The following is a 12,963-nucleotide window of genomic DNA, read 5'->3' on the forward strand; positions in this document are numbered from 1 at the left end:
AAGACAAATGTCAGAGGTAGGTTCTTTACTCAGAGAGTAGTAAGGGTGTGGAATGCCCTGCCTGCAACAGTAGTGGACTCGCCAACACTAAGGGCATTCAAATGGTCATTGGATAGACATATGGACGATAAGGGAATAGTGTAGATGGGCTTTAGAGTGGTTTCACAGGTCGGCGCAACATCGAGGGCCGAAGGGCCTGTACTGCGCTGTAATGTTCTATGTTCTAATACATCGATCTATAAAAAGAGAAAATCTTCGAATACACAACAGAAAAATGTTGCTTGAGCTGATCATTTTCAGCAACCATGGAAAGAGAAAAATTGAGTTAACGTCTCAGGACTGAGACCGTTCACCAGTTGATTGCATTGCCTCACTGATACTGCCTGGCCGATGAATATTTTTCGCAGTTTCTATTTATATTTCAGACTTCCAGCATCGAGCAGTATTTTGCTTGTGGATAGTTTGACACTTTACAGCATTATGCTGAACTCTGCCTGAAATGAAGAACTGAATAGCTAAAACATTTGTACAATGAGAACAATGTTGTCACTTCATTTTAAAGAAAACCAAAGATATATCACAGAAGTCCAAATACAATATTTTCCAACCCAGCACCTTAAGCAGTGGTGAGGTGTACAGAAGACAACCGTTTGCCACAAGTGATAAATAAAACCGACCAAGATCACAAAAGTATTGGCTGCAAATTTCTATACCATTTAATGCAGTCACAAAATACTAAAACAGGTCTTAGAAGAATTGTTTGTCATATTCCCATAATCCAAGGCTGTATACTTCTTGCAAAGAATGGCATTACAAAGGTAGAAGCAGCTTTAAAAAACTAAAGCATATGTGGATATTCATAAAATACCTGAAAACAGCCCTGGTAATCCCTGACATTTTCAATGATCCGTCATTAGAATTTAAAATACTGTACATTAAAATCCTTGGCAGTATATTATATAAAATTACATTGGTAATATCAAAAACAAACATGTATTCAGTTATATAAACAAAAAAGATTTGATGTACAAGAATGATTAAAAACCCACTGTATACATAAATCCACATTGGAAAAATTGAGACTTCAGATTTCCGCAGTGCCTCTTTGAAAATGAATATTAAACAAGAACAGCTTCTTTCTGCAATACCAGACATGTTTTCACTCATTACCAACCCTACATATTAAAATAGCACTGACATCCACATTTTTGATCCGTTTACTAAAATACCAGTTTTGCCACAATGTTGAAACGAGTCTCAATGAAAAAATCTCCAATATCGTATGTGGTCATTTCATGACTTGGAAGCCTTGGATCTGAAAGTTTCAGTTCTTCGTTGCTAATTATATTATTTATTTTTCATTTTGTTTCTTGGAGAATTCTTCAATAAGCTCCTGAGTTTAAGGTAAGTTCCAGTTGCCTCGGAAAGATTGTCGTATTCAAAAGGTGTAATGCCAGTAGCAAATTTACTCATATCAGGTACAGAACAGATCCTGTTCTCCTGATTTTCTTCTGAAGCAGCACTGGTGGTGGATGCTTCTGTTTCCTCTAAACGGACTTGATTTCCTCCAATAGACGCTTCTAGCATTGGGGTAGAATCTTGATTGGTTCTGCCCTCTATTTCCATTCTGGAGTTTTCGGGTGGAGTAGTTTCTTCCCTTTCCAAGGTATGTCCCACTGAATTGATTTGTTCATCTCTGGAATCAACTGATGATGTTTCTGCACTTGGACCCCTCATGTTGTCAATTGTTCCCATTTTATCATTAGATTCAATTTCCATGCAGTTGTCAGGTGCATTTATTGCTGGTGAGGAATTTGCAGAATTCTTGGTTAAAGGAGAACCACAAGGACCTTCCACCTCACTGTTAGTGCTTTCAGTCTGTTCCAATTCAGCCCATATCAACCGCTGTTGTTCTTCCAGTTCTTCGAGTGACAAAACATCTGCATCCAAAGCTTTATGCGCTTGGGCATTTCCTTCTTGCACTGAACGTCTTGCTGGAGAGCAATTTGAAGGAGTAGAGGGAGGAGTGTCTTTTGGAAGTGGAGGTGGTGTTGGAGTAGGCGGTGCAGGCGGGACAAATGTAGGTGGCGTAGAAGGTGGTGTTCCTTTGGGTAGAGGAGGTGGTGATGAAGTTAATGGGCAACCAGGAGGTAAGGGTGGCAAAGGTTGGAAGTGCCTTGGTGGTGTCTCTGAACCTACAGGAAAAATAAAGGAGTAACATTCAACAGTAAAACTGAGTGCTCAGAAGTACATTTTTCAAGATAGCCTTGCTTCACAAGTAGAATTGGGTTTATTCAAGAATCTTGTCATCAACTATCAATGGTAATCGTCACTGATACTGTGGTACATAAAGGCCAGGTAAGTTAGCTTGGTGCCTCAGACCGGTACATTTACAACAATATCTTTCCAACATGTGCTAGGATGGCAGTCAGGAGAGATCAAATCACAAAAGGGGTAATGGTACAAAGCAAAAGGAGATGATTAATGAGTCAAGTAAACAAAAAGATGGGCCCAGAGAAAATGCAAAAAGAAGCAGAATCCACAGCTGCTGTGGAAACAAAAAAATGGGGCAGAGATTATGATGCGATGTTGCACCTGGAAGCCTATCAAGTGCTGAACTGAAAGATGAGGTTCTGTCTCGAGTTTACATTGCCTCTTGCAATCCAAAGGTCAGAGTGGGTGGAAAATTAAAATAATCTTTATTAGTGTCACAAGTAGGTTTACTTTACATTACTACAATGAAGTTACTGTGAAAACCCACTAGCCGCCACACTCAGGCGCCTATTCGGGTGCACTGAGGGAGAATTCAGAATGTCCAAATTCGCCAAACAAGCATTACTTTAGGGACTTGTGGGAGGAAACTGGAGCACCCAGAGGAAATGCACGCAAATACGGGGAGAATAAATTAGTGTGGCTAGAGAAGAGGGGGGTAAGTTTCAGGATCCTGGAGCACTGGGACTAGTTCTGGAGGAGATGGGACATGTACAAGTCAGAGAGGCAGAACTTCCAACAGGGTCAGAACTAATACTGTAGTAGAAAGGGGTTAAATCATCTTGACAGTAGGATGGGATCCTGAGCATGGATTCAGAAGAGAGAGAAGCAAAGCTGAAAATAGAGGCTGGAAATTATTAAGCGAGTTTGGAAGGTACTGGTAATAAAGTTCAGAAAATAGACAAGGGAGTGCCTCAATGATTTCAGTGACTTCAATGCAAGAAGTTCAGTGAATAAAGGTAGATAAGTGAGGGCACAGATGGTCACTTGGAAGCATATCTTTTAATAACATGGCTTAAAGGGTTGGAATGATAACTCATTCCTGGTTAATGGGTTGACAGACGTGATATTGAGAGAGAAATTCCGTACAAAAATAGGAGGGGGTGGGTTGCAATATTGGTTAAAGAATCAAATCACAGTTCTGAGGAGGGATGACATGCTGGAAAGATTATCAAATGAGGTCACGTGAAATGAATGGATGAACAATAATGGGCAATAACACGACTAGGAGAATACTTAAGACTCCTAAACAGTCTGAGGGAGATAAAAGATCAAACATGCAGGCATATTTCTGAGAAGTGCAGAAACAACAAGGCAATAGTAGTAATCTGGGATTTTAACAACCCCAACTTTAACTGGGATAAAATGTGAATGAAATGAAAAACTCTTATTGTCACAAGTAGGCTTCAATGAAGTTACTGTGAAAAGTTACTGTGAAAAGTGAAAAAATGTGCAAAAGGCAAAGAAGGAGTAGAATTCTTAAAATGTAGAACACCTTATGCCTGTATGTCATAAAGCCAAGAAAAGGGACAGGTCTGGATTTAGTTTTAGGAAATCAAGCTGTTCAAGTTGACCAAATATCTGTCAGATAGCATTTTGGTGGTAGTGATCATAATTAATTTATATTTAGCGTAATTATGGAAAAGGATAAAGATAGGCCCAAGAAACTGAAGAAATACCAATTTTACCAAGCTGAGATATGGTTCAGCAAAATGGATTGGAAACAATTATTTGAAAGTAAACCAGTAGCAAGGGCAGTGGGAGGTATTTGAGGAATATAGAGAAAGTTTATAACAAATATATTCCTGAGACTTCCGGTTGCGGCGGTGACCAGCTAAGCCGCACGTTTCGGCGGCTCCAGCTCGAACGGACCTTCGGGCTCTTTTAAGAGCCCCAACGTTTTTCGGGACGAAACCCGGTGTGGGGTGAGGCAACAGGGAGTCCCCCCCCAGCGGAAAAGAAAAATATCGGCGGCAGCGGCCAGATCTCAGAGAATCCTCGAAGGCAGGGGCAGAAGGAAAAAAGGAGCAAGATGGCGGCGGAGGGAGCCCAGGCGACATGGGGACTGGACCAGGATGAATTCTTAAGACGGTGTGTGGAGCTGCTAAAAAAGGAGGTTTACAAGCAATTGAGGGTGTTAAGGAGACACAAAAGGCCCAGGAGATAGAGCTCCGTGTGGTGGAGCAGAAGGTGACTGACAACGAGGACGAGATCCTGGGCCTAGCGGTCAAAATGCAGACGCACGAGGCGCTCCATAAGAAGTGCACCGAAAGGATTGAAGTCCTAGAAAACAGATCACGGAGAAAGAACCTCCGGATCCTGGGTCTCCCCGAGGGAGTGGAAGGAGCTGACGGCGGAGCTTACGTGAGCACGATGCTACGCTCGCTAATGGGAGCTGAGGCCCCCTCGGGCCCCTTGGAAGTGGAAGGGGCCCACCGGGTCCCTGCGAGGAGACCAAAGGCTGGAGAACCACCTAGGGCGATGATCGTGCGATTTCACCGCTTCAATGACAGAGAGGTGGTTCTGAGATGGGCCAAGAAGGTACGAAGTAGTAGATGGGAGAATGCGGTGTTACGAGTGTATCAGGATTGGAGTGCGGAGGTGGCGAGGAGGAGGGCAAGCTTCAATCGAGCCAAGGAGGTGCTGCACAAGAAGAAAGTGAAGTTTGGGATGTTGCAGCCGGCGCAACTGTAGGTCACGCACCAGGATAGACATTACTATTTCGAAACGGCGGAAGAAGCATGGACCTTCATTAAAAACGAGAAACTGGATCAGAACTGAGGGACTGATGTTGGAGGGGAAACGACAATGCTGATGTATATAGAGATGTAAATTGGGGAGGGGGGGACATTGAGAAATGTGGGCGCCGATGGGGGGGGGGAAGAAGAGACACAGGCGGGGGATGGGGAATGGGAGTGGGGCGGCAGAGGGAGCTGCGCCATGAGGGGCGGGACGGCTCTAGACAACGCGGGGTTTCTTTTTCTCGTTCCCGCGTCAGAAAGATGATGGTGGGAAGATAGGCGCAAGGTGGATGGGAGTTCCTCACACGGGGGGGGGGGTCAAGGAGAGAGCGGGAGAAGCCGGGGTCAGTTGAAGTCAGCTGACTTTCGGAAGCAATATGGGGGGAGTAACCATTATAGATGGGGGTCTAGTGGGGGGGGGGGGGGGGGGGGGGGGGGAGATAACTGTGTTGCTGCTGTGGAGATCGAAAGGGAACTGGTAAAAGAAAAGGTGGTCGGGGCGGGAATGCGCGTCTGGGGGACGGGTGGGTGCGCGGGACCGGGACGTGGGACTGGCCCAGAGAGGGTGATGGCTAGTCGACAGGGGAGGGGGGCGTTCCGGCTGATCACGTGGAACGTGGGAGGCCTAGATGGGCCGATTAAGAGGGCCCGAGTGTTCGCGCACTTAAAAGGACTGAAGGCAGACGTGGCCATGCTCCAAGAGACGCACCTGAAGGTGGTGGACCAGGTTAGGTTAAGGAAAGGATGGGTGGGACAGGTGTTCCACTCAGTGCTGGACGCAAAGAATAGAGGGGTGGCCATATTGGTGGGGAAACGGGTGTCGTTTGAGGCTAGGAACATTGTAGCGGACAGCGGTGGCAGATATGTGGTGGCGAGTGGCAGACTGCAGGGAATGGAGGTCGTGTTGGTTAATGTATATGCCCCGAATTGGGATGATGTGGGATTTATGAAGCGGATGCTGGGACGTATCCCGGACCTGGAGGTAGGAAACCTGGTAATTGGGGGGGGGGGGGGGGGGTCACTGATTTTGAGGGTGGAAGGAACTGAGTACTCAGCCATCGCTGTTTCAGACCATGCCCCACACTGGGTGGATCTGGAACTAGGAGAGGAGAGGGAGCAGCGTCCACTCTGGCGACTGGATGTGGGATTATTGGCGGACGAGGGAGTCTGCGGAAGGGTGCGGGGATGTATCGAAAGGTACCTGGAGGCCAACGACGATGGGGAGGTCCGAGTGGGAGTAGTATGGGAAGCACTGAAGGCGGTGGTCAGGGGAGAGTTGATCTCCATCAGGGCTCACAAGGGGAAAACAGGGGCCAAAGAAAGGGAAAGATTACTGGGGGAGATTCTGAGGGTAGATAAAAAATATGCGGAGGCCCCGGATGAAGGACTATACAGGGAGAGGCGACGACTCCAGACGGAGTTCGACCTGCTGACCACAGGGAGGGCAGAGGCACAGTGGAGGAAGGCACAGGGGATGAGATATGAATATGGGGAAAAGGCGAGTTGCCTGTTGGCCCACCAGCTTCGAAAGAGGACAGCGGTGAGGGAGATAGGGGGAGTTAGGGATGAAACGGGAGCCACGGTGCGGAGAGCAGGGAAGATAAACGAGGTGTTTAAGACCTTTTACGAGAGGTTATATAGGTCCCAACCCCCGGAGGGAAAAGAGGGGATGCAGCAGTTTCTGGACCAACTAAGGTTCCCGAAGGAGGAGCAGCAGGAGGTGGAGGGCCTGGGGGCGCCAATTGGGGTGGACGAGGTGACCAAAGGGCTGGGGAACATGCCGGCAGGGAAGGCCCCGGAACCAGATGGGTTCCCGGTGGAATTCTATAGAAAATATGTGGACTTGTTGGCCCCACTGCTGGTAAGAACATTTAACGAGGCCAGAGAAGGGGGACCGTACCCCAGGCAATGTCGGAGGCGACGATATCACTAATCTTGAAGCGAGATAAAGACCCGCTGCAATGCGGGTCCTATAAACCTATCTCACTCCTAAATGTGGACGCCAAGTTGCTGGCAAAGGTGCTGGCAACGAGGATAGAGGATCGTGTCCCAGGGGGTGGTGCACGAAGATCAGACAGGATTCGTAAAGGGGAGACAATTGAATGTCAAGGTGTGACGGCTATTGGGGGTGATAATGATGCCCCCAGCAGAGGGGGAGGCAGAGATAGTGGTGGCAATGGATGCAGAGAAGGCATTTGATAGGGTACAGTGGGAGTACCTATGGGAGGTGCTGAGGAGGTTCGGGGAGGGGTTTGTCAGCTGGGTTAAACTCCTCTATGGGGCCCCAACGGCAAGTGTAGTCACAAATCGGCAAAGGTCGGTGTATTTTCGACTACACAGGGGAACAAGACAGTGATGCCCGTTGTCCCCATTACTGTTCGCGCTGGCAATTGAACCACTGGCCATAGCGCTGAGAGACTCCAGGAAATGGAGAGGGGTGGTTAGAGGGGGAGAGGGACACCGAGTGTCACTCTACGCGGATGACCTACTGCTGTATGTGACGGATCCAGTGGGGGGATGACAGAGGTCATGCAGATATTGAGGGAGTTTGGAGATTTCTCGGGATATAGGCTTAACATGGGAAAGAGTGAGCTTTTTGTGATACACCCTGGGGACCAGAGTAGAGGGATAGATGGCCTGCCGCTAAGGAGAGTGGAAAGAAACTTCCGATACCTGGGGATTCAGATAGCCAGGAGCTGGGGAACCTTACACAGACTCAATCTGACTTGGCTGGTGGAACAAATGGAAGAGGATTTCAAAAGGTGGGACATGAGCCCCTGTCACTGGCGGGCAGAGTGCAGGCAACTAAGATGATGGTCCTCCCGAGGTTCCTATTTGTGTTCCAATGTCTCCCTATACTGATCACTGAGGCCTTTTTCAAAAAAATAGATAGGAGCATCATGAGCTTTGTGTGGGCAGGGAAGGCCCCGAGGGTAAGGAGGGGGTTCCTACAACGTAGCAGAGACAGAGGGGGATTGGCATTGCCGAATTTGGGCGATTACTATTGGGCCGCCAACGTGGCGATGATCCGTAAATGGATGATAGAGGGCGAGGGAGTGGCGTGGAAAATGTTGGAGATGATGTCCTGCAAAGGAACGAGCTTAAAAGCGCTGGTGACGGCACCATTACCGCTCTCCCCGAAAAAGTTTACCACAAACCCAGTGGTGGCGGCAACATTAAGTATCTGGGGGCAATGGAGGCGACAGAGGGGTGTGCTGGGAGCCTCGGTGTGGTCCCCGATCAGGAACAACTATAGGTTTGCCCCAGGGAGGCTGGACGGAGGATTCCAGAGCTGGCATCGGGCAGGAATCAGGAGAGTGGGAGACTTATTTATAGATGGGACGTTTGCGAGCTTGGGAGCGCTAGAGGAAAAGTATGAGCTGCCCCTGGGAAATATCTTTAGGTATATGCAGGTGAGAGCGTTCACGAGACAACTGGTGAGGGAATTTCCACTGCTCCCGACACAAGGGATCCAGGACAGGGTGCTTTCGGGGGTGTGGGTCGGGGAGGGCAAAGTGTCTGAGATATACCGGGAGATGAGAGAAGAGGGGGAGGAGCTGGTAGACGAACTGAAGGGAAAATGGGAAGAGATTGAGGAGGGTTTGTGGGCTGATGCCCTAAGTAGGGTAAATTCCTCTTCCTCGTGTGCCAGGCTTAGCCTGATCCAATTTAAGGTGCTGCATAGAGCACACATAACGGGAGCGAGGTTGAGCAGGTTCTTCGGAGCGGAGGACAAGTGCGGGAGGTGCGGGGGAAGCCCGGTGAACCACACACATATGTTTTGGTCGTGCCCAGCACTGGAGGGGTATTGGAGGGGAGTGACGGGAGTGATCTCGAAGGTGGTGAAGGTCCGGGTCAAGCCAAGCTGGGGGTTAGCTATATTTGGGGTAGCGGATGAGCCGGGAGTGCAGGAGGCGAAAGAGGCCGATATTGTGGCCTTTGCGTCCCTAGTAGCCCGGCGTAGGATTTTACTCATGTGGAAGGAAGCGAAACCCCCCGGCGTGGAGGCCTGGATAAACGATATGGCGGGGTTCATAAAACTGGAACGGATGAAGTTTGCGCTGAGAGGATCGGCTCAAGGGTTCACCAGGCGGTGGCAACCGTTCCTCGACTATCTAGCGGAGCGTTAGGGGGAAGATAGATAGCCAGCAGCAGCAGCCCGGGGGGGGGGGGGTTAAATTGTTTGTGTTCTAGATGGGGAGAGGAGGTGGGGGAAGCATTACTGTGTGTTATTTGGTTAGTTTATTATATTATTTAAACAATGTTATATATCAGTTATCACGTTACCATTTTTGTTGATTTGTAAGGGGAAAAAATTGTGTTTGAAAACTTCAATAAAATATATTAAAAAAAACAAAACAAATATATTCCAAGACAGAAAAGCGTGAGACTGCCAAATCTAAAGCCCACCTGAAAATAATAGAGTAAACAGAGTTGGACAAAACTAAAAAAGGGAATCAAACCTGGGACCCTGGCGCTGTGAAGCAACAGTGCTAACCACTGTGCTACTGTGCCACCCACATAAGGTCAGAAGGACACGGATGAGTGTTTCAGCAGCAGATGAGCAGAGGCAGCCGTGGAGTTGGGTGATGTTTCACAGGTGAAAGTAGATAGTCTTGGTAATGTAGCAGTTATGTTTGCAAGCTCATCTTGGGATCAAATATAATGAACATGCAGGCTCAGCTTCTGATAGTTGCCAGGAAGAGAGGCAGAAACTGTGGTCAGGGAACACAGATGGTGACAGCGTTCAAAGAAAATAGTTTCTGCCTTTTTGATATTTAGTTGAAAATACCTTGGATCATTCAATACTGGACATCAGAAAAATCAACATAATAACTTTTGCCCGGTCTTAGAATTAATATAATATAATCTTTATTATTGTCACAAGTAGGCTTACATTAACACTGCAATGAAGTTACTGTGAAAATCCCCTAGTCCCCACACTCTGGCACCCGTTCGGGTACCCTGAGGGACAATTCAGAATGTCCAATTGACGTAACAGCACGTCTTTCGGGACTTGTGGGAGGAAACCGGAACACCTGGAGGAAATCCACGAGACACGGGGTGAACGTGCAGATTCTGCAGTCAGTGACCCAAGCCCGGAATCGAACTTGGGACTCTGACGCTGTAAAGCAACAGTGTGCTACCGTGTATTACACTTGAGCTGGAAAGTGGACAAAAAACATGGCCAGGTTCAATCAGGAAAGCACAGGAGCATAATTTTAGTATCTTTTACTCCTCTCTTTTCAGTAACAGTTGAAATCAGGACCTCTTCACATGAATACATTTTCATTCAACGCTGTGAATTGGTGTAGAAATTCTTTAAACATAGACTTCAAGCCTTGGAAATTTGTTTTTCCTTGGAACGAGCTACCATTTTATCATGATTACTTTAGTAAGAAACAGGAAGTAACAGGAATAAACGTGCCATACCTGAATCTATGTCCATGTCAAAATAATTCACATTCGGATCCATTTCTTCAGACTTGCGTTTCTTTACATTGTGTAGGCTTGAATCAGCATCAGAGCCCCTTTTGTTTGTACTGTATTTAGTCTATGGAGAAGTAAGAATTTCCATAAAGTTAGGTTAAAGAAAGTGTTTTATATTTTACATTAATAGCTAAGCTACTGCATTAGTTTCCTCATTCATAACATCTCAGTCTGAGGCATGGTTTCACATGTGCTCATAGGTCCTTGGGTATCTCATTCAAAATGGCCATTTTGAATGTACGAGTTCAGATAGTGAACACTAGGAGATTAGTTGCGTATGGGGCATTCTCAATCCCATGCAAGCTCAATCTGTTCACCTGCTATCAACATATGCACTTTCCAATAAAGTTGTGGATAGTGAACAGCAATGGGAACTCTATTGACTTGGTTTCCTCCCATGTGCAGTTTGTTCAACTTCGTATCATCTATCCAAAATTCAGTTAACTCAGGAATAAAAAATAGAAAAAGAATATTTATCACCAAATCTTCCTGGGCTGTTTGGATCCCCACCTTAGAACATAGAACAGTACAGCACAGTACAGGCTCTTCAGCCCACCATGTTGTGCCGACCATTTATCCTAATCTAAGATCAACCTAACCTACACCCCTTCAATTTACTGCTGTCCATGTGTCTGTCTAAGAGCCGCTTAAATGTCCCTAATGACTCTGACTCCACCACCTCTGCTGTCAGTGCATTCCACACACCCACCACTCTGTGTAAAGAACCAACCGCTGACATCTCCTCCTATACCTTCCTCCAATCACCTTAAAATTATGTCCCCTCGTGACAGCAATTTCCACCCTGGGGAAAAGCCTCTGGCTATCCACTCTATCCATGCCTCTCATCACCCTGTAAACCTCTATCAAGTCACCTCTCTGCCTTCTTCGCTCCAGTGAGAAAAGCCCTAGCTCCCTCAACCTTTCTTCATAAGACATGCCCTCCAGTCCAGGCAGCATCCTGGTAAATCTCCTCTGTACCCTCTCCAAAGCATCCCCATCTTTCCTATAATGAGGCAACCAGAACTGGACAATATTCCAAGTGTGGCCTAACTAGAGTTTTATAAAGCTGCAGCAAAACCTCACAGCTCTGAAACTCAATCCCTCTGTTAATGAAAGCCAACACACCATACTCCTTCTTAACCCTATCAACCTAGGTAGCAACTTTGAGGGATCCATGTACATGGACCCCAAGATCCCTCTGTTCCTACACACTTCCAAGAATTCTGCCTTTAACCCTGTATTCAGCATTCAAATTAGACCTTCCAAAATTAATCACTTCACATTAATCAAGGTTGAACTCCATCTGCCACTTCTCAGCCCAGCTCTGCATCCTGTCAATGTCCAGTTGTAACCTGCAACAACCCTCAACGGTATCTACAACTCCACCAACCTTCATGTCATCGGCAAACTTACTAACCCACCCTTCTACTTCCTCATCCAAGTCATTTATAAAAACCAAAAGAGCAGAGGTCCCAGAACAGATCCTTGCGGGACACCACTGGTCATCAACCTCCAGTCGGAATACTCTCCTTCCACTACCACTCGCTGTCTTCTTTTGGCCAGCCAATTCGGTATCCAGACAGCCAAATGTCCCTGTATCCATGCCCCCTAACATTCTGAATGAGGCTACCATGGGGAACTTTATCAAATGCCTTACTGAAATCCATACACACCTTATCCACTGCCCGACTTTCATCAATGGGTCTCGTCACATTCTCATAGAATTAAATGAGGCTTGTGAGGCATGACCTGCCCCTCACAAAGCCATGCTATCTTTAACCAAACTATGTTTTTCTAAATAATCATAAATCCTGTCTCTCAGAATCCTTTCCAATATTTTGCTCACCACAGACGTAAGACTGATGGGTCTGTAACTCGCAGGGATTTCCCTATTCCCTTTCTTGAATAGAGGAACAACATTTGCCTCCCTCCAATCATCCGGTACTACTCCAGTGGAGAGTGAGGACGCAAAGATCATCGCCAACGGCACAGCAATCTCCTCCCTCACTTCCCAGTGAGTTCTCCCAGTGAGCCAGAGAAGACACAGCCAGAGTGAGACACAGCTAAGAATGAGTTTGGGAATTTGAAGCTAGGTGGGAATTCAAAGCTTGGGGAGGTGCTTTTTATCCTTGGTAAGTGACTGGTAAGTAGTTTTTCTGTTTTCTTTTCATTGGTATATTTATTTATTTTTTCTTCCTGTTTTTTTTGGAATTGTAGTTGTTGAAGTTAACCGAAGGTTTAAGACATGGCAGGAGATCCCAAAACCGTGTCACGTTCCTCGTGTGTGATGTGGGAGCTCAGAGACACGTCCACTGTCCCTGGCTCCTTCACGTGCAAGAAGTGTGTCCAGCTGCAGCTCCTGTTAGACCACTTGACGGCTCTGGAGCTGCGGCTGGACTCACTTTGGAGCATCCGCGATACTGAGGACGTCGTGTGTAGCACGTTTAGCGAGTTGGTCACA

General features: G+C 46.9%; 1 protein-coding gene across 1 annotated transcript in view; it reads right to left on the bottom strand.

The window, feature by feature from the left end:
- Positions 1-693: 693 nt before the first annotated feature.
- zcchc8 (zinc finger, CCHC domain containing 8) overlaps positions 694-12,963 on the bottom strand; it is a 71,721-nt gene continuing 59,451 nt past the window's right edge. Inside the window, exons 13-14 of the mRNA XM_072495483.1 lie at positions 10,446-10,566; positions 694-2,195 (exon numbers count right to left, since the gene is read on the bottom strand). Coding sequence (XP_072351584.1) covers positions 1,348-2,195; positions 10,446-10,566 — 969 coding nt within the window. The 3' untranslated portion in view covers positions 694-1,347. The remainder of the gene's footprint in view (positions 2,196-10,445; positions 10,567-12,963) is intronic.

This window comes from Scyliorhinus torazame, chromosome 1 (genome assembly GCF_047496885.1).
Source record: "Scyliorhinus torazame isolate Kashiwa2021f chromosome 1, sScyTor2.1, whole genome shotgun sequence".
Taxonomy (NCBI): domain Eukaryota; kingdom Metazoa; phylum Chordata; class Chondrichthyes; order Carcharhiniformes; family Scyliorhinidae; genus Scyliorhinus; species Scyliorhinus torazame.